Source organism: Neoarius graeffei, chromosome 16 (genome assembly GCF_027579695.1).
Source record: "Neoarius graeffei isolate fNeoGra1 chromosome 16, fNeoGra1.pri, whole genome shotgun sequence".
In the NCBI taxonomy this organism is placed as follows: Eukaryota; Metazoa; Chordata; class Actinopteri; order Siluriformes; family Ariidae; genus Neoarius; species Neoarius graeffei.
Window position 1 is genome coordinate 61,260,282 of NC_083584.1, and position 19,619 is coordinate 61,279,900.

Here is a 19,619-nt window from a genome sequence, read left to right on the forward strand (position 1 = left end):
ACATTAGGCGAACTGGGGAAAGTTATAACGGAATGATTTCGCACTGTAGTTGGGTTGAGCACATATATTTCTATGATCCTGGATCTGAAATAGCAATGTTATAAGGTCGGCTATAACATAAGCCTAGCGCAATTCATCCTACACGATGTTCGTCATTTTTAGAGGAGGCTGAGCCTCCCTCGTTGTCTTAGAGCAATCGCCTGTGGTGCATTGGTGGTACGGTGATGTAGTGGTTAGCACTGTTGCCTCACAGCAAGAAGGTCCTGGGTTCGAGCCCTGTGGCCGGCGAGGGCCTTTCTGTGTGGAGTTTGCATGTTTTCCCCGTGTCTGCGTGGGTTTCCTTCGGGTGCTGCGGTTTCCCCCCACAGTCCAAAGACATGCAGGTTAGGCTAATTGGTGGCTCTAAATTGACCATAGGTGTGAATGTGAGTGTGAATGGTTGTTTGTCTCTATGTGTCAGCCCCGCAATGACCTGGCGACTTGTCCAGGGTGTACCCCACCTCTCGCCCATAGTCAGCTGGGATAGGCTCCAGCTTGCCTGCGACCCTGCACAGGATAAGCGGCTACGGACAATGGATGGATGGATGATAGTGCATGAAAAAGGCTTTGGACAGAACGTCTTAACTATTGGACGAAATGGTCATTGGACGAAGTGTCCTGATCCCCTTGTCTCCTCTCTGTACTAAGCCTCAGAGTTTCCTCGCCCTCTTTCTGAATCACAGACAGAATTCTAAAAAATCGGAGCGTGCCATGGTCATGAGTACTGTTGTGACCACAACCATATACAGGTAGTTGTCGAATTACGACCGATCGACTTTACGACTGTCTGGTTATGACTGGCAAGTGTTTCCCAGCTGAGCTAGCTGAGCGTACGACAGTTTCCGCCCCAGCTCCCGGCAGCGCCTCTCGCCACATACAACAGTTTCCGCCCCAGCTCCAGGCACATGCGCAGTCTCTCTCGCGCTCCCTCGTGCACTCCGTCATATAGTTTCCACCCCAGCTCCTGGTTTATGAAACGAGCAAATCCTCCCGCCAGCCCGAGCGCTGCAACAGCTGATGATGACGTAGACGACCCACAGCCAAGCACCAGTGATGCCAGCGGTCACTAAATTTTGTATTTTGCTGTGTTTTACATTTGTATTTTGGTATGTTTCAAACTAAAATGTTTTTTATTTTTCACACCTGTATTTCGTATTTTTTGTTTTGCACATATTAAACGAATTGTACTGTACGCAGTGTAGTATGCAGTGTTTGACCTAAACCAAATAATGAGCCAAGGTATTGAAATAAGAAAATGTTGATAAAATAAGACTTTAAGATGATTACAATATCATTACACATCACAATACACTTATGTTCATTTAACATAGGCTGACTTACGACCAGATCGGTTTACGACCGGTCAGTCGTAACCAAACGCAGTCGTAAGTCGACAACTACCTGTACAGCACAAAGATATGCCATAGCTGAAAGAATGTTTAAAGCAGTGGAAAAACAAAGAGAGTTGCGCACGCATGACTATGTTTTGTACGGAACGTTGCTTGACCCCGCATTTGTATGTCCACCAACGTGGCCGTCATCCAGGTTTCTATTTTGCTTTGGTGTCACTTGAAAGTCAAGGATACCTGAAAAACTAAAGCTAACACTAAAACTAAATAAAAACTAAACTAAACTTAGTCAATTCCTCAAAATGAAAATCAAACTAAAGCTATTTATGTCCTCGTAAACTAACTAAAACTAAACTGAAATATTAAAAAAATAAAAAATAAAAAAAAACCTGAGACTTCTGAGCAAAAGACTACAGGATTTGGCAGCACATTAGCACTTTGACTTATGTTTTCATACACTCACAGCTTCCTTCCAACTCTTTAAAATTAATCCAAAATAAGGCCCCTGAGAGGACAGAAGTCCCGTGTGGATGCACACACACTGTTTGGAGATCAGTATTATCACCAAACCCTGCCGCTAACACTGACAGATCAGTGTGTTCTGAACATTTGGCACAAAGCCCAGTGAAGAGGAACAGTAAATCTGCAGGATGAGGTTTGGAACAAGTCCCATACTGATCAGAACAGTCGTGAGGGACGGAGGGGAATGAAGTGAAAGAAAGAGAAGAAGTGAAGTGGGAAAAAAATGAAAGGAAATAGGCAATGTGAGGAGGGAAGAAAGACAAATAATAAAGAAAGAATTAAAGGAGGCAGGAAGAAAAGGTGGAGGATAACAGAATGGAGGAGGGATGGGAGAAAGGACGAAAGGAAGCAAGATGGATGGATGGATGGATGGATGGATGAAAGGAAAGTTGGAATCTGGGAACATGAAGCTAAATCTGCATTCAACTCACATGCATGTATAGTATATAACTTTATTACTGGCCTTAACTTTAGGAATAGCATTTCACTTAGATGTTGAATTTTAAACAAAAATGCTAATATTAGCATTAGAATTAGCTTCATCAGCTACAGTGTACATGTGTACTTGTACTTGCTACATAATGGGGACCGGAACAGGTTTTTCCCCTACAGAGTGAGGACATTTTTGGGAAGTGAGGACATTTTGTCTGGTACTCACTTCTTCAAAGGTCTGTTTGAGGGTTAAGACTTAGTTTTAGGGTTCAGGTTAGAATGAGGTTGAGGTTAGGGTGAGGGGTGGGGTTAGGGTGAGGGGTGGGGTTAGGTGTTTAGTTGTGATGATTATGGTTAGGATAAGGGGCTAAGGAATGTATTATGTCAATGAGAGTCCCCACAATGATCGAAGTGTGTGTGTGTGTGTGTGTGTGTGTGTGTGTGTGTGTGTGTGTGTGTGTGTGTGAGAGAGAGAGAGAGAGAGAGAGAGAGAGAAAGTGGAGATCTTGGCAGTGCTAAATTGATTTTTCATCATCAAGACCAACTTGAGGTGAAAGAGAAGAAAGATCTATCTTTCCTCCTCTCTCTCTCTCTCGCTCCGTCACTCTTTATTTTCACCTTTTTGCTTATTTTAACGACATTCCATCTCTATGCTGCTGCTGCTGTTTGAATTACACTGCCACTCACTGAATGAGAGAAAGAAAAGGAAAGAGACAGACATCAGCAGGGTTACAGCATTAAAACTGCAGGGACAGAGACAGGCTACTGGTTGAAATATGAGCAGGATGATCTGGAAATTCTGTCCTTGTTGGCAAAGGAAAAGCTGGGGGGGGGGTTTGGAGTTCTAGTTCTGGGGGCACGCTTTGAAGTGACCTGTCAGATTCTGCTAGATTACATTTTGATCACTGCGCTAAGTGCATTTTAGGACACTGCTGTCTCTCAGACAGTCCTCATAACTCCTCATAAAATACACATTACCCTTTAGTTTTATCTCCAGGCCAAAACCAGCAGCCAGCTTTCACCAATTCTCAACCTGTCAGCTGGATATGATGGAGATAATCCAGCAGAGATTAGACTGATTGTGGATTAGCTAAACCTAAACTCCATATTCCATCATACAGCAAATGGTCTATTTATCATTAGCGCTATGGCTAGTGTATTAGCTAATACCTCTTTAGACCTGGGTGGCACAGTGGTGCACACACAGCTCCAGAGTCTTGAGCTTGAGTTGCGGTCTGTGCAGAGTTTCACGTACTCCCTGTGTCCATGTGGGTTTCCTCAGGGTTATCTGGTTTCCTCCCACCTCTCAAAAATATGCCAGGAGGTGAACCGAATGTGTGAAAGCAGAGCATTTTTTAACATAGTTACTGGGAGACCAAATGGTCTCCCAGTGGCCAGATTTGGTCTCCTAGTCAATGCCAAACCAGCTTCACTGGGAGACCAAATTTTAAACCAAGTTATGTCTTATCATTTGGTTCAATCAGTTGCAATTAATTAACCAAGTACCATGTAAGTATACATTTAACAAGGAAAACGAAGATCTATGTTATAAGATATACACACAAGATCATGTTGGTTCAGAAAAACAAAACTAAAATTTGGTTACTGAGATGGCTGATGTCAGAATCCGATGTCATTACTGTGTAACTCTGAGTGTCTTTGACATAACATTTGTGCTTGGTAATTGCTCTTGATAGCTGTGTAGTCACTGTAGTGTGTTTGTCTGTATGGTGATTGGTGAACCATTTTGCATCACAGAATATGGTGCAGCCGCATGGACTCTGGGGCCTGTGATTGTATTGCCCAGACCAGTTGGTCTCCTAGTGGAAAATCCTTAAAAAATGCTCTGTGTGAAAGTGAATCATAAATGGCTTCCTGGCTTCCAAGTGGCCCGACAGAAAAACATTCACTCTACATGGGAGGGATGGCGTTATTTTCCTCCTGTCAATCACGCCAACACTAGCCAATCATAGGAGTTTGTTTGCTCATGTATGTAGAAGAGGGTAGATAGCGCTGGCTTTCTGATGTAACATGAGCAGGAGGTCAGAAAGATACCATGGCTTCACACATCTCAGAGGAAGCATGTGCTAATTCTCATCCACCCTGATAACTAGGAGAGAGCTGGCTAGTGGGTGGGAATTAGCAAATGACCAAATTGGGAGGGGAAAAAAAAAGTGGTTTAAAGAAAAAGGCTCTCTCTTTGGAATCTCATGCAGTAAAAAAACCAACAACAAAAAACAACCCATTACCTGATGAAGTGAAGTAGAAAGTCTGTTGTTGACAATGTCTGTTGCTAAAAGATCTGATGAAATAAAATTGAATTGAATTGAATTGCTTGTGCGTAGGAAGCTGGAAGACATTTGGATCTCGTTCTACCCTCTGATCTATGTTAATCAGTGTTACCATAGAAACGGTATAAAAAAAGTTACTGTGGCCACACCTTTGCACTCGTTGTTATGATGATACACAAAGTCGCAGCAGCCGTGTTACTGGAGCCAAATATTAGACTTTGCTAATGTAATGTTTGTTTAACGGTTATTTTATCAAACATCTGGATTGGCAACAAGCTGTGGATCCCTCCAGAGTCACATAGATACACATTCAGGAAAAAAAAAGAAAATGTTCCATCTACCATCTTTAAGGGTTCTTCGGTTTGTCTCAAGAGGAACTCCTTGATGTTTTATGTAGGACCAAGTAATTCTGTGTGTGTGTGTGTGTGTGTGTGTGTGTGTGTGTGTGTGTGTGTGTGTGTGTAGTGCGTGCGTGCGTGCGTGCATGTACGCTTTGTTTTGGCCTGTCTTCCTCATCATTTCTTTTTTGTTTGCTGATTAATTCCTCAGCACTGCGTCAGCAACAGTAGCCATGTACAAAGATAAAAGACAGAATTGTTCAGAGCAAAGGAGAGAGAGAGAGAGAGAGAGAGAGAGAGAGAGAATGTGTCCTCTAATTTTAGCCACTGAAATCAATAGAGATTGGCAGCAGGATGTTCCTCATTAGATTTACAGAGAGAGAGCGAGGGAGAGAGGAAAAAGAAGGAAGTAGAGACTAAGAAGGAAGAAAATAAAGGAAGAGAGGGTGAAAAGAAAGAAAGAAAGAAAGAAAGAAAGAAAGAAAGAAAGAAAGAAAGAAAGAAAGAAAAGTTTTAAAAGATTATTTAAATGAAAAATGAAGGAAAAAACTCTGACAAAAGAAATGGACAAATTATAAGAGAAGTAAGAGAGAAAAACAAAAAGGTGTAAGGAGGGAAAGCAGGCAACCAAGGGGAAAAAAGGGATAACTAATTAAAAAAAGAAATGAAGATACTGAAGAAAAATGTAAACCAGAAATAATTTTTTTTTAAAACACAAGATAGTAGAATGAAAAGAAAAAGGGAAAGAAAATTTATGGAGGAAATATTAAAGAAATGAAAGAAGGCCAAAAAAAGGAAGGAAGTGAGGAAAGAAAGGAAATAACATCTACAATCACTCAGTTTTATGGAAGTAAACAATAAAGCAATTAAGAAAATGGAGGAAAAGTAAAAAGGAAGAACAGATGTATGAAAGAAAAAAGTTAAAACAGTTAACAAACTTTCAGACTAAAAGTGGCAACAGTGTCAAAATTCGCTGTGGCGGTCCTGCCAGCAACGCAGTCGAAGTTCATGGATGCTCTGTGACGTAGATGAACCAGGCAGCTACAGTTAGGTCCATATATATTTGGACACTGACACAAATTTTGTTTTTTTACCTGTTTACTGGGGGCAGCACGGTGGTGTAGTGGTTATCGCTGTCGCCTCACAGCAAGAAGGTCCTGGGTTCGAGCCCCGGGGCTGGCGAGGGCCTTTCTGTGTGGAGTTTGCATGTTCTCCCCATGTCCGCGTGGGTTTCCTCCGGGTGCTCCGGATTCCCCCACAGTCCAAAGGCATGCAGGTTAGGTTAACTGGTGACTCTAAATTGACCGTAGGTGTGAATGTGAGTGTGAATGGTTGTCTGTGTCTATGTGTCAGCCCTGTGATGACCTGGCGACTTGTCCAGGGTGTACCCCGCCTTTCGCCCGTAGTCAGCTGGGATAGGCTCCAGCTTGCCTGCGACCCTGTAGAAGGATAAAGCGGCTAGAGATAATGAGATGAATGAGATGAGAGACCTGTTTACTGAAACATATTCAAGTTATAATTATATAATGAACATGGACATAAAGGCCAGACTTTCAGCTTTCATTTGAGGGTATCCACACCCTTTGGTGACTGACCCCTTGAAAATGGTTCCTCCAGGAACCATGACGTTTCAGTTGTCAAGACAACGGAAAAACTAAAATACAAATACAAATACAAGAGCATTTTGTTTTGTGCACAAGAGCATTGTGACGTATCTTTCTGTTTTTGTATTTTAGTTTTTCCGTTGTCTTGACAACTGAAACGTCATCGTTCCTGGAGGAACCATTTTCAAGGGGTCAGTCACCAAAGGGTTAAAATTGGATGAAGGGTTTAGGAGTTTCAGCTCCTTAACATGTGCCACCCTGTTTTTAAAGGGACCAAAAGTAATTGGACAATTGACTCAAAGGCTATTTCATGGGCAGGTGTGGGCAATTCCTTCGTTATGTCATTCTCAATTAAGCAGATAAAAGGCCTGGAGTTGATTTGAGGTGTGGTGCTTGCATTTGGAAGATTTTGCTGTGAAGAAAACATGCGGTCAAAGGAGCTCTCCATGCAGGTGAAACAAGCCATCCTTAAGCTGCGAAAACAGAAAAAGCCCATCTGAGAAATTGCTACACTATTAGGAGTGGCAAAATCTACAGTTTGGTACATCCTGAGAAAGAAAGAAAGCACTGGTGAACTCATCAATGCAAAAAGACCTGGACGCCCACAGAAGACAACAGTGATGGATGATCGCAGAATAATTTCCATGGTGAAGAGAAACCCCTTCACAACAGCCAACCAAGTGAACAACACTCTCCAGGAGGTAGGCGTATCAATATCCAAATCTACCATAAAGAGAAGACTGTATGAAAGTAAATACAGAGGGTTCACTGCACGGTGCGAGCCACTCATAAACCTCAAGAATAAAAAGGCTAGATTGGACTTTGCTAAAAAACATCTTAAAAAGCCAGCACAGTTCTGGAAGAACATTCTTTGGACAGATGAAACCAAGATCAACCTCTACCAGAATGATGGAAAGAAAAAAGTATGGCGAAGGCGTGGTACAGCTCATGATCCAAAGAGTACCACATCATCTGTAAAACACGGCGGAGGCAGTGTGATGGCTTGGGCATGCATGGCTGCCGGTGGCACTGGGTCACTAGTGTTTATTGATGATGTGACACAGGACAGAAGCAGCCGGATGAATTCTGAGGTATTCAGAGACATACTGTGTGCTCAAATCCAGCCAAACTGATTGGTCAGCGTTTCATAATACAGATGGCCAATGACCCAAAACATAAAGCCAAAGCAACCCAGGAGTTTATTAAAGCAAAGAAGTGGAATATTCTTGAATGGCCAAGTCAGTCACCTGATCTCAACCCAATTGAGCATGCATTTCACTTGTTAAAGACTAAACTTCAGACAGAAAGGCCCACAAACAAACAGCAGCTGAAAACCGCTGCAGTAAAGGCCTGGCAGAGCATTAAAAAGGAGGAAACACAGCGTCTGGTGATGTCCATGAGTTCAAGACTTCAGGCAGTCATTGCCAACAAAGGGTTTTCAACCAAGTATTAGAAATGAACATTTTATTTACAATTATTTAATTTGTCCAATTACTTTTGAGCCCCTGAAATGAAGGGATTGTGTTTAAAAAATGCTTTAGTTCCTCACGTTTTTATGCAATCATTTTGTTCAACCCACTGAATTAAAGCTGAAAGTCTGAACTTCAACTGCATCTGAATTATTTTGTTCAAAATTCATTGTGGTAATGTACAGAACCAAAATTAGAAAAATGTTCTCTGTCCAAATATTTATGGACCTAACTGTACATGTTTGGTTTTGCAAACTTTATTTAAAAGGGCCGCAAAGCAAACACGCGTCAGCTGGTATCTTTGTAGCGACTGACCACAAGTAGGGTATAAGTTAACCTCGTGAAATCTTTTAAATGTGAAGGTAAGAAATCCATCAATGAAGGAAAATAATGAACAATTATGATGCAAGTTTGGCAAGGAAATAAAGTAACAAACTAATTAAAAGCCATTTGTGTGGTGTGAATTTTGTGTTTTGCTAAGTGCTAAGTCAAATGTCAACATGCAGTTTATTAGCACGTTTACTAGCCTTGGTCTTTCTATGTTGGACCCAGCCTTCCTGTTATGGAGTAGGAAGGGCTTGACCTGTGTCGAGGATTTGTTTGTTAATGGCACATTTCTAACTTTCCAACTGGCAGTTCAACAGTATTCAATCCCGCAAACGCATTTCTTTAGGTATTTGCAGGTGAGAGATTATATTAGGAAAAACTTCCCTTCATTCCCTGCCCAGCCAAATAAAGACTGGATTGATGAGTGCCTCCATTACGACCCATCCTGGGGGGGATCAGTCTCTAGGCTATATCAAATATTCCAAAGTGTCTCCACGCCTTCACTTAGCCATATTAAAGAGCAGTGGCAAGAGGAATTAGGGAGAGAGATTTTGGATGTGAATTGGCAATATGCAATGGAGAGGGTACACTCCTCCTCTATATGTATCAGACATGGTGTAATGCAGTTTAAGATTGTCCATAGGCTCCACTTATCAAGGGCAAGACTTGCCAAGATATACCCTAATACTGACCCAACATGCCTTAGGTGCCATCTGGCACCAGGAACATTATTTCACATGTTTTGGTCCTGCTCTAAATTAGGTACATTTTGGTCTGAGATTTTTGATACGTACACACAGGTCTTTAGCAAAAATATAGACCCTGACCCTTTGATTGGTATTTTTGGGACTGCACATTTGGGATCTGAATTTACAACTTCACAATTACTGTAGTTGTCATTGCATTTACATCTATGCTAGCTAGACGACTCATCTTACTGAACTGGAAGTCTGATATCCCTCCATCATATGGGCACTGGGTGGTGGATGTTATGGGCCATCTTAAATTAGAAAGAATAAGGATTGCCTTAGGAGGCTCAGAAAGGAAATTTTGGAAAGTGTGGCAACCATTTATAGATCATTATAGAAAACAATTTCAGACCTTGCATATGATCATAGTATGGAATCACTGCAAACCCCCCCCCCCCCCCCTTTTTTTTGTTTTTGTGTTTGTTTTCTTTTCCTTATATTTTTGTGCTGTCTTTGGTTTTTGTTTATTCTAAGTGATATTCTAAATGTTAAGCTTCTTTGTTAGGTACACTGTAGAATTGTTAGTATGTTTAATGTGTAATGTGTGACCTCATTGGATTCTCCTGAATGTATACACTGTAAGTCAACTTTGAAATCATGTGGAGACCAGAGAAAACTCAATAAAAATAATTTCATATATACTAACCTTGGTCTTTAATGAACAACTAGCAGGAGGCGGGGTCATGGGGTAGGAGTAATCTACCTGATACTCACATCATTAATAATGAGGAAACCCATCACTGTGATGATTAATTTCGCCTCCATTGTACTTGGGAACGGTTTGAATGGAACCAAAATGAATATGGTTGTGCTCTCTGTTATTCTCTAGAACAGGGCACTTCTAAATTCCAATTGGTTGACTCCAAACTGTATCGTAGCGCATTACTATAAAGTTGCCTGGACTTCAACTTTATTCTGATGCCCGTACCGCCAACAATCATGCTGCTGCTTGCCTCTGAGAGACGCTAGCTCACATTGAAACCGAACAACTTCTGGTTGTTTTGAAGCTCTCACTGCTTTCGGTCTGAACGCACCTTTCGACACAGTGGCTGACAAGTTTAGCTGCATATAACCTAGTTTATAAATTATGAAGTCGTTAGCTTACAGATCACACTCTACATGCTATGCTAATTATTTTATCCACAGAACATAAATGCGAACAAATACCAAGGACAAAATGATGTCTCTTAGCTATGAGACAAGCACATCTCTCATTACTCAAGAGAGGAAGAACACTGTTAAACAACTGGGAAACGTTGACGCCAAATACAAGCTAGCTGATGACTGAGGCTAACAACCAGCTGTTACTGTTATACGGACAACGTAAAGGCAGTGACAGTACAAATGATTGAAAGCAAATAAAATGACAGTAAAAACATCCCACAACCACAACATTTTGGCTCCAATGCAAAATAAACACCTTTTCGACTTCTGAAATATACCAGAAGGTTCATAAAATCTCATTAAAAAAATGTGAACACATGCACAAGAGTGTGTAGAGTCTCATGTAGAATGCATACGATGATGCCCTCATTCAGGCTGCGGACATATAGAGCTGCTTTCTGACTGGAATGTAATGTCTGCTTCTTCCCTGAAGGTCTTTGTCAGGTCGTATAGTGGGCGGGGTTTGGTGGTTCTTCACTCTCATTATCATCTCGTCATACACGGCGAACCTGGCAGCTTTCCTCACTGTGGAGAGAATGGTATCTCCCATCGAGAGTGCAGAAGATCTTGCCAAGCAGACTGAGATCGCCTACGGCACACTCGATTCTGGCTCTACCAAGGAATTCTTCAAGGTACACACACACACACATACACATTTTACACAGATGTAAGACATGCTGCCAATTCAAGGCTATCTATTTAAAGATGATGGATTGTCATGCTGCAAATTAGAGACAGACAAGAAATGAAAGAAACAAAGAAGACTGATTGTTTACTCATCTCCATGTCTTACCCTATGTGTTCCCAAGTCTCATTTTGTCTCGCCTTTCTTAATCTCCTTGCCTCATTTTTCAGAGTGTCCTTTTTTCAGAATGAGGGTGTGTTAAATACTATTTGAGAATGGTACATAAAACATGGGGAACAGAAAAATGGAATGGAATGTATCTAAACCGTGGGTGGCACGGTGGTGTAGTGGTTAGCACTGTTGCCTCACAGCAAGAAGGTTCTGGGTTCGAGCCCTGTGGCCGGCGAGGGCCTTTCTGTGTGGAGTTTGCATGTTCTCCCCGTGTCCGCGTGGGTTTCCTCCAGGTGCTCCGGTTTCCCCCACAGTCCAAAGACATGCAGGTTAGGTTAACTGGCGACTCTAAATTGACCATAGGTGTGAATGTGAGTGTGAATGGTTGCATGTCTCTATGTATCAGCCCTGTGATGACCTGGTGACTTGTCCAGGGTGTACCCTGCCTCTCACCCATAGTCAGCTGGGATAGGCTCCAGCTTGCCCGCGACCCTGCACAGGATAAATGGTTACAGATAATGGATGGATGGATCTAAACCTGGTTCTACACCTGACTAGAGGACCAGTACTTTTGATAGGAATATTGGATTTGGCAATATGTTCACATGATTGTACACCAGTTTCTAACACAAACCAATAAAGGATGCAATTCACCAACTTGTCTGGCCATAAAGCTTTATACCTTATGCACGCCAAGCGGAAAATTGATCCCTGGTGCACAGTGCTGTCATATACACTTCAGGCTAGACCAAGAAAGAAAGAGCCAATTCTGCAAAAACTCACAATATTGTTGATAGTGAAAGATGAAGCATTTATGCACATTGTTTTGCAATATTGCAATCATGAAAACATTCAACTTTCCACATCTATGGAGTATGAACGCTGTGTCTGACCCCTTCATCTCGGATCCAATAAGCAGTGGACATGGAGGGTCTGGCAGTAACATTAACAACAGGCTGAACCAAGGTCTTTTCGGCCAGAACGAGGCTATCAGCATTATGTAGGCTGTTATATAACACCCCCATGACAATGTCAGCAGTGGAAAGGCATACAGCAGTAGATTTGTCCAGTCATGCTCCAACACATCCTGGCCCAAAGCCCCTACAGTATCTCTGCCCTGTCAGTGAACCACATTGGGCAGTCTGTTCTCACACACATCGACTTCCACTGTGCCATTGGTGTTGCAAATGAACTGAAACGCAGTCAGCATATGTTCAGTGATTGTATCAGTCTTTTAAAGGCAAAAAGTGTGCATCTGTGCACTTCCAAAGCTTGTTTGCCCACCTTGCCAATTGTTCCTGGAAATACCACACTGAAAAAAAAGGGAATATGTGGCCAGTCAGAGCTACTGGCATGTAGCTTTGCAGTGTGGCTGACAGGCACTGGACTTTCATACAATGCTGAAATGGCCTGAAGTGTCGCATTCCCAATTCTACTTCTAGAGTTGCTGATACCAACATCCCTGACAGGTATAGAAACTGGACAGTGCATATGGACAGTATCGGGCCACTTGCAATTTCCTATGTCCAAAATTATCTTTTGTTACAAAGGCTGTCATGGTATCTGAGTCAAGATTCATGCTGATAAACTGCACAGTCTGCTCAGTTGTCAAATGACTCTTCAGTCCCAGAGCTTTGGTCTGTCTTGTCCCCAACTGTCATAACCAGTAAAGGAGCATCCAGCCATTTAGATAGGGGGAGTACACACAGACTCTGGCATTACAAGGTCGGGTATGTTGCTCCACTTATAAAGAAGTAGAGGAATTTTCTGAGAGTGGCACAACAAGAAGGTTCTGGGTTCGAGCCCAGTGGCCAACAGGGGCCTTTCTGTGTGGAGTTTGCATGTTCTCGCTGTGTCTATGTGGGTTTCCTCCAGGTACTCCGGTTTCCCCCACAGTCCAAAGACATGCAGGTTAGGTTAATTGGTGACTCTAAATTGACCATAGGTGTGAATGTGAGTGTGAATGGTTGTTTCTCTCTATGTGTCAGCCTTGCGATGATCTGGCGACTTGTCCAGGGTGTACCCTGCCTCTCGCTCATAGTCAGCTGGGATAGGCTCCAGCTTGCCATGACCCTATATAGGATAAGCGGTTACAGATAATGGATGGATGGATGGAAGTGCCTGAGCTCCAAAGCAGTTGGAATGTAGAAATATGCATTTTTCCGATCTACGGTTACAAACCAATCATGTTTGTTGCTTGTTTGCACCACATCTGGTACATATATCATACGGAAGGTCAGTCAGAACCTATTTCTCTAGTAGTGACTGCACTTACTTGGGCAGTATAGCCAATTGGCTTGGGTCATGCACTTCTATGGGGTGAAAGAAACTAGAAATCATACCTTGTGGACAGTGGCCTTTGAGCCTGTAAAACTTGCTCTGGTGTTATTCTCGTGCATCATCCTAATCCATCCATTGGCCTGAAATGTAAGAAGTTGAAAAAGTTGACAAAGTTCAACATTCATAACAATGATACTTAACCATGGTGAAAGTCAAACACTTGACTTCCCATTACTCAAGATGTGTGTCAACACATTCTCATCTCACGCTGCAATATATCGAACAATAACAATAAAAGATAAGATGCTACACTCGACATCTAGAAATCCACTTGCTCACCTCCATGAAAAGACAATAATGGGAAACAGGATGAGTATGTCATTGCAGGGACCTTTTATTATAGGCTGCACACGTGGTATCACGGTCACAAGATGATGACTTTGCTATTGGTACTCAATAAAGAAGCCAGCAAACAGGTATACTCCATTAGTTCTGAAAAACCACTCTGGCAGCCTAGAATGAGAGAAATTAGAAAAACAACAGTGAGAATAATAACTCAGGACAGGTGGTGACAGTGATGAGGGGTCGTGGTCAGGGGAGAGATGGAACAAGAGGAACCCAGGAAGCAGGAAACAGGAAATGAACAGAAGGCCTACATCACATGAGAATGAAGAGAGAGCAAGAGAGAGACAGAGTAATGAAGACTATGTAGAATACACACTCTGTGCAGTATTTGTTGTTTGTGTGTGTGTGTGATGTTTTATTTAAGGCCATTGCCGCAGAGCCGCAGCCTGGACGTGACTGACATGATTATGGGGTTTCTGCCCGTCACGGTCCACTACACACACACACCACACACACCCATTACATACACCCCCTCACACACACTGGTATGGTGTTCACAGTGGAGATAAAGAATGTGTTGTGTCTTATGGAGTGTGAAAAGACTGAAACTCAAAGACAGCAGGATAAATGACCTTCTGCAACACACGCATATCCATCTCTCTCACACGCACAAACAAACACACACACACACACACACACACACACACACACACACACACACACACAAAGCACTCAGAAAAGTGCACATTTCATGGCATACTCTCCAACATCCATTAATACATACATCAATAACAATGCAGTAAGGGAAATCTACACACACCGGCAGTGTTATAACTGCATACAGATTGCGTTAGTTGTGTTAACAAAAACAAAACAAATATTTTGGCAAAATATGAAAAATTTGCATGAAAATAAACCTTTGTTAATGAGTGTAATTAAAACCTAAAGGAAACATTAATTGTTTTGCTTTTGGTTTTGATTTTTTTAATCAATATTTAAGAAGAATTTTAGGTGGCACGGTGGTGTAGTGGTTAGCGCTGTCGCCTCACAGCAAGAAGGTCCGGGTTCGAGCCCCGTGGCCGGCGAGGGCCTTTCTGTGCGGAGTTTGCATGTTCTCCCCGTGTCCGCATGGGTTTCCTCCGGGTGCTCCGGTTTCCCCCACAGTCCAAAGACATGCAGGTTAGGTTAACTGGTGACTCTAAATTGACCATAGGTGTGAATGTGAGTGTGAATGGTTGTCTGTGTCTACAGTATGTGTCAGCCCTGTGATGACCTGGCGACTTGTCCAGGGTGTACCCCGCCTTTCGCCCGTAGTCAGCTGGGATAGGCTCCAGCTTGCCTGCGACCCTGTAGAACAGGATAAAGCGGCTACAGATAATGAGAATGAGGAGAAGAATTTTAATTTCTTTGCAGTAATAATATTTTCGGGAATGTTATCTATGGTGCCTTGCAAAAGTATTCATCCCCCTTGGTGTTTGTCCTGTTTTGTCGCATTACAAGCTGGAATTAAAATGGATTTTGTGGGGGTTGGCACCATTTGATTTACACAACAAAGACAAATGATGGCTTTGTTGTATTTCTGATTAATGCCCTCCTTGCCCGGTCTGTGAGTTTTGGTGGGTGGCCTTCTCTTGTCAGTTTTGTAGTGGTGCCATGTTCTTTCCATTTCGCTATAATGGATTTAATGGTGCTCCCTGGGATATTCAAAGTTTGGGATATTTTTTATAACCCAACCCTGATTTATACTTCTCCACAACTTCACTGTAAAAAAAATATTTGTTGTTTTAACTTAAAAAAGTTAGTGCAAGGGCTGCCTTAAAATTTTGAGTTCACTGGAATTCACATAGTAAGTTAAATTGTTGTGAACTTACTATATTAATTTCAGTGAACTCAAAATTTTAAGGCAGCCCTTAAGGCAACCCTTGCACTAACTTTTTTAAGTTAAAACAACAAATAATTTTTTACAGTGTTTGACTCTGACCTGTTTGGAGGCTCCTTGGTTCTCATGTTGCTTGCTTAGTAGTGTTGCAGAGTCAGGGTCCTTCCAGAACAGGTTGATTTATACAGACATCATGTGACAGATCATGTGACACTTTGATTGCACACAGGTGGATCTTAATCAACTAATTATGTGACTTATGAAGTGAATTGGGCGGCACGGTGGTGTAGTGGTTAGCGCTGTCGCCTCACAGCAAGAAGGTCCTGGGTTCGAGCCCCGGGGCCGGCGAGGGCCTTTCTGTGTGGAGTTTGCATGTTCTCCCCGTGTCCGCGTGGGTTTCCTCCGGGTGCTCCGGTTTCCCCCACAGTCCAAAGACATGCAGGTTAGGTTAACTGGTGACTCTAAATTGACCGTAGGTGTGAATGTGAGTGTGAATGGTTGTCTGTGTCTATGTGTCAGCCCTGTGATGACCTGGCGACTTGTCCAGGGTGTACCCCGCCTTTCGCCCGTAGTCAGCTGGGATAGGCTCCAGCTTGCCTGCGACCCTGTAGAAGGATAAAGCGGCTAGAGATAATGAGATGAGATGAGATGAGATGAAGTGAATTGGTTGGACCAGCTCTTATTTAGGGGTTTCATACAAAAGGGGGTGAATACTTATGCACACTCCAGATTTCTGTTTTTTCATCTTAATTATTGTTTGTGTCACAATAAAAAAGAAAAAACAATTTCACCTTTAAAGTGGTAGGCATGTTGTGTAAATCAAATGGTGCTAACCCTCCAAAAATCCATTTTAATTCCAGTTTGTAATGCGACAAAACAGGACAAACACCAAGGGGGATGAATACTTTTGCAAGACACTAAATTGAGCATAAAATAAAATATAGCATTTTGTGTGTTAAGGGACACACATTAGGGGTTAATTAAAGTCTTTGTGAATTAAAGCCCAAATTAGATGCTTGCAAATGGTTTATTTACCATGAATTACTTTATTCACCAACAATATTAGTTGATAATAGGGGCTAAATTGTGTGAACATGTCTAATAAATTAGTTATTAGTGATGATAAATTATTAAATGCTCTCATTGTACAAACTATTGATCATGTATTGATCAGGATATCTTGTTAGTGTGTAATTAGCAATGTTATGTTCTATCTTCTAGATGGTGTCATGTGACTTCTGCAGATTTCTGAAGGCATTAATAGTACAAAACACGTCTCGTATACATGAGACGTAGTCATCTCATCTCATCTCATTATCTCTAGTTGCTTTATCCTGTTCTACAGGGTCGTAGGCAAGCTGGAGCCTATCCCAGCTGACTACGGGCGAAAGGCGGGGTACACCCTGGACAAGTCGCCAGGTCATCACAGGGCTGACACATAGACACAGACAACCATTCACACTCACATTCACACCTACGGTCAATTTAGAGTCACCAGTTAACCTAACCTGCATGTCTTTGGACTGTGGGGGAAACCGGAGCACCCGGAGGAAACCCACGCGGACACGGGGAGAACATGCAAACTCCACACAGAAAGGCCCTCACCGGCCACGGGGCTCGAACCCAGACCTTCTTGCTGTGAGGCGACAGCGCTAACCACTACACCACCGTGCCGCCCAGACGTATTCATATACAGTATATTTCAATGCTAATTTGACATACTGTATTAATTAATATGTGCCGTTTTAAGTTGTAATTCATGTGACATCAGAATGCACACTCATCTGTCCATCACTAATGTGAGCGGGCGAGATGGAGACCCACTTCCTGCATAGCTGTATCTACTGAGCATGCTCTGGCTCCGATTTTTGCAAGATGGTGACTCCTAATTTTCACCCAATGGGAGAGAACCGTGCCTTGTTGTCCACTCATATATACAATCATTAAACAGTAGCACTTTTATTGCCTTATTTCTTGAAGTGATATGTCTACATTGCTTTTAAAACTATGAAAAATACAACACAACGCAGTGTTCAGACACAACCAGAAGTCAATTTATCCTCATTTAGCATTTAATCTGAATGATATTTATCAGCGTTTTGTTGTTATGGTAGCAAAGTAGTTCAGAGTGCTTAAATCTATAAAATCTATAAAAGTCTGTGTAAACACTTCCTTTTCTCAAAGAGCTACCTTCAGCAAAGTAATTTGCATAAACGTACATGATTGGTTGCAGCAACCCACAACATCAGATCTGATCCAGAACCCAGAATGGTTGCTCACATTTAAAAAAAACAAAAACAAGTTGTTGAACTTCAGCCAGTTTGATTTCAAATGTTGCAAGGGTATTTTTTTTTTAATCTGCGGAAATACTTTGCTACGTCCATATCAGGACCATGATCCATCTGTTGATGATCGCTGAATTATAACAACACCTTGTTTTATTGTAATTAACCTGTAGCCCCTGTCTGTTGCCCCCTAGAGGTCTAAGATTGCGGTGTATGAGAAGATGTGGTCGTACATGAAGTCGGCTGAGCCGTCCGTGTTCACGAAGACGACTGTGGAGGGCGTGTCCCGGGTGCGCAGGTCGAAGGGAAAGTACGCGTTCCTCCTGGAATCCACCATGAATGAGTACACAGAGCAAAGGAAACCGTGCGACACCATGAAGGTTGGAGGGAACCTTGACTCCAAAGGCTACGGCATCGCTACACCCAAGGGCTCGCAGCTAAGGTGGGTGGAGTATTATAACATCCAGCCAATCACAAAGCTGTTATAGTATTCCACCCACCCTGGTGGCCCTGCCCTCTCTCTCTCTCTCTCTCTCTCTCTCTTAGCCATCTGGTTAAACGCTGCTATAATCACAGCATAACAACACTAACCAATCACGGACTTTCTTTTCTTGTTATTGTGTCCTAGCCCACCTTGCCTAACATCATCCTAGCCCCGCCCACTTCGTTATCTGACTCCTTAATAACACAGCCTGTCTTTTTTTCTCTGTCTGTCTGTTTTGCTGTCTGACTGACAAACAGGGTCAAAGGTCATTCGTTCAGTTCAGGGATGTTGTACGCATGCGTGCATAGTGCAGTTTTCTTTACAAAACCAAAACCAAGACTACTGCTACCCATTTCTCTCTCTCTCTCTCTCTCTCTCTCTCTCTCTCTCTGGTTCTGTCTGTGCTTGCGGCGTAATCAATATGATTAATGTTGCTGTATAGTAAGTAAGGTGTAGTGACAGCGCTCTCTGGTGGTGAATAGACAATAATGCCATTCAGATTGGGAGTCAAGAACTTAAGATTTAATAAAACTTTTAGTATCAAAGAATCAGAAATATTTTCCTGTAACAGCATGTCGCGCGGTGTTTTATAGCTTGTCCTGTTACAGAGAAACTACAAATTGAAACCAAAAACCTCTATCGTCAATTCTTTCCCATGGACGAACCCTTACTGGCAGGTTGAAAAGCGCTGACACTGGAGTTCTATAAACATGACATAAATAGCTCGTTAAACAAATCACCTTTCAAATATGTGTATTAGAGTGGTGGCTACAATTATCGACACCTTAACGATCTTTTGGCCGTTTATTGTTTTTTTTTTTATTGTTTTGTTTATTGCACATACAAGAACAAAATTGGCTTAACAAAATATAACAAATACAAGACCTGCAGGGGAGGCCTGAAGCCTGGTGGTTTTTCGAGGGTTTCTTTTTGTTAAAATAAAAATGACAATATTAGGGTCAGCTTATATAAAGCATAAAGTTAAAAAAAAAAAACTTAATAATTAAAGTAATTGATCAGCTAGATAGCCAGGAAAAACAAACATACAATTTGCTTCAAGCAAATACATGAAAACATGGTAAAATAACAATAATGACATCGATTTGCTAAGTAAAATGATAGGGTGAAGCTAAAGATCGACTTACTGAACAAATCTAATATTAAACATGAAAACATTGTCAATTATGAACAATTACAGTGGGGCAAAAAAGTATTTAGTCAGCCACCAATTGTGCAAGTTCTCCCACTTAAAAAGATGAGAGAGGC

At 42.1% G+C, this 19,619-nt stretch overlaps 1 protein-coding gene across 1 annotated transcript in view; it reads left to right on the plus strand.

The window, feature by feature from the left end:
• The window catches only part of gria4a (glutamate receptor, ionotropic, AMPA 4a), a 126,608-nt gene that overhangs the window by 95,858 nt on the left and 11,131 nt on the right, over positions 1 to 19,619 (plus strand). The window contains exons 12-13 of the mRNA XM_060942197.1: positions 10,718 to 10,916; positions 18,064 to 18,311. Of these exons, the coding sequence (XP_060798180.1) occupies positions 10,718 to 10,916; positions 18,064 to 18,311 (447 nt within the window). The remainder of the gene's footprint in view (positions 1 to 10,717; positions 10,917 to 18,063; positions 18,312 to 19,619) is intronic.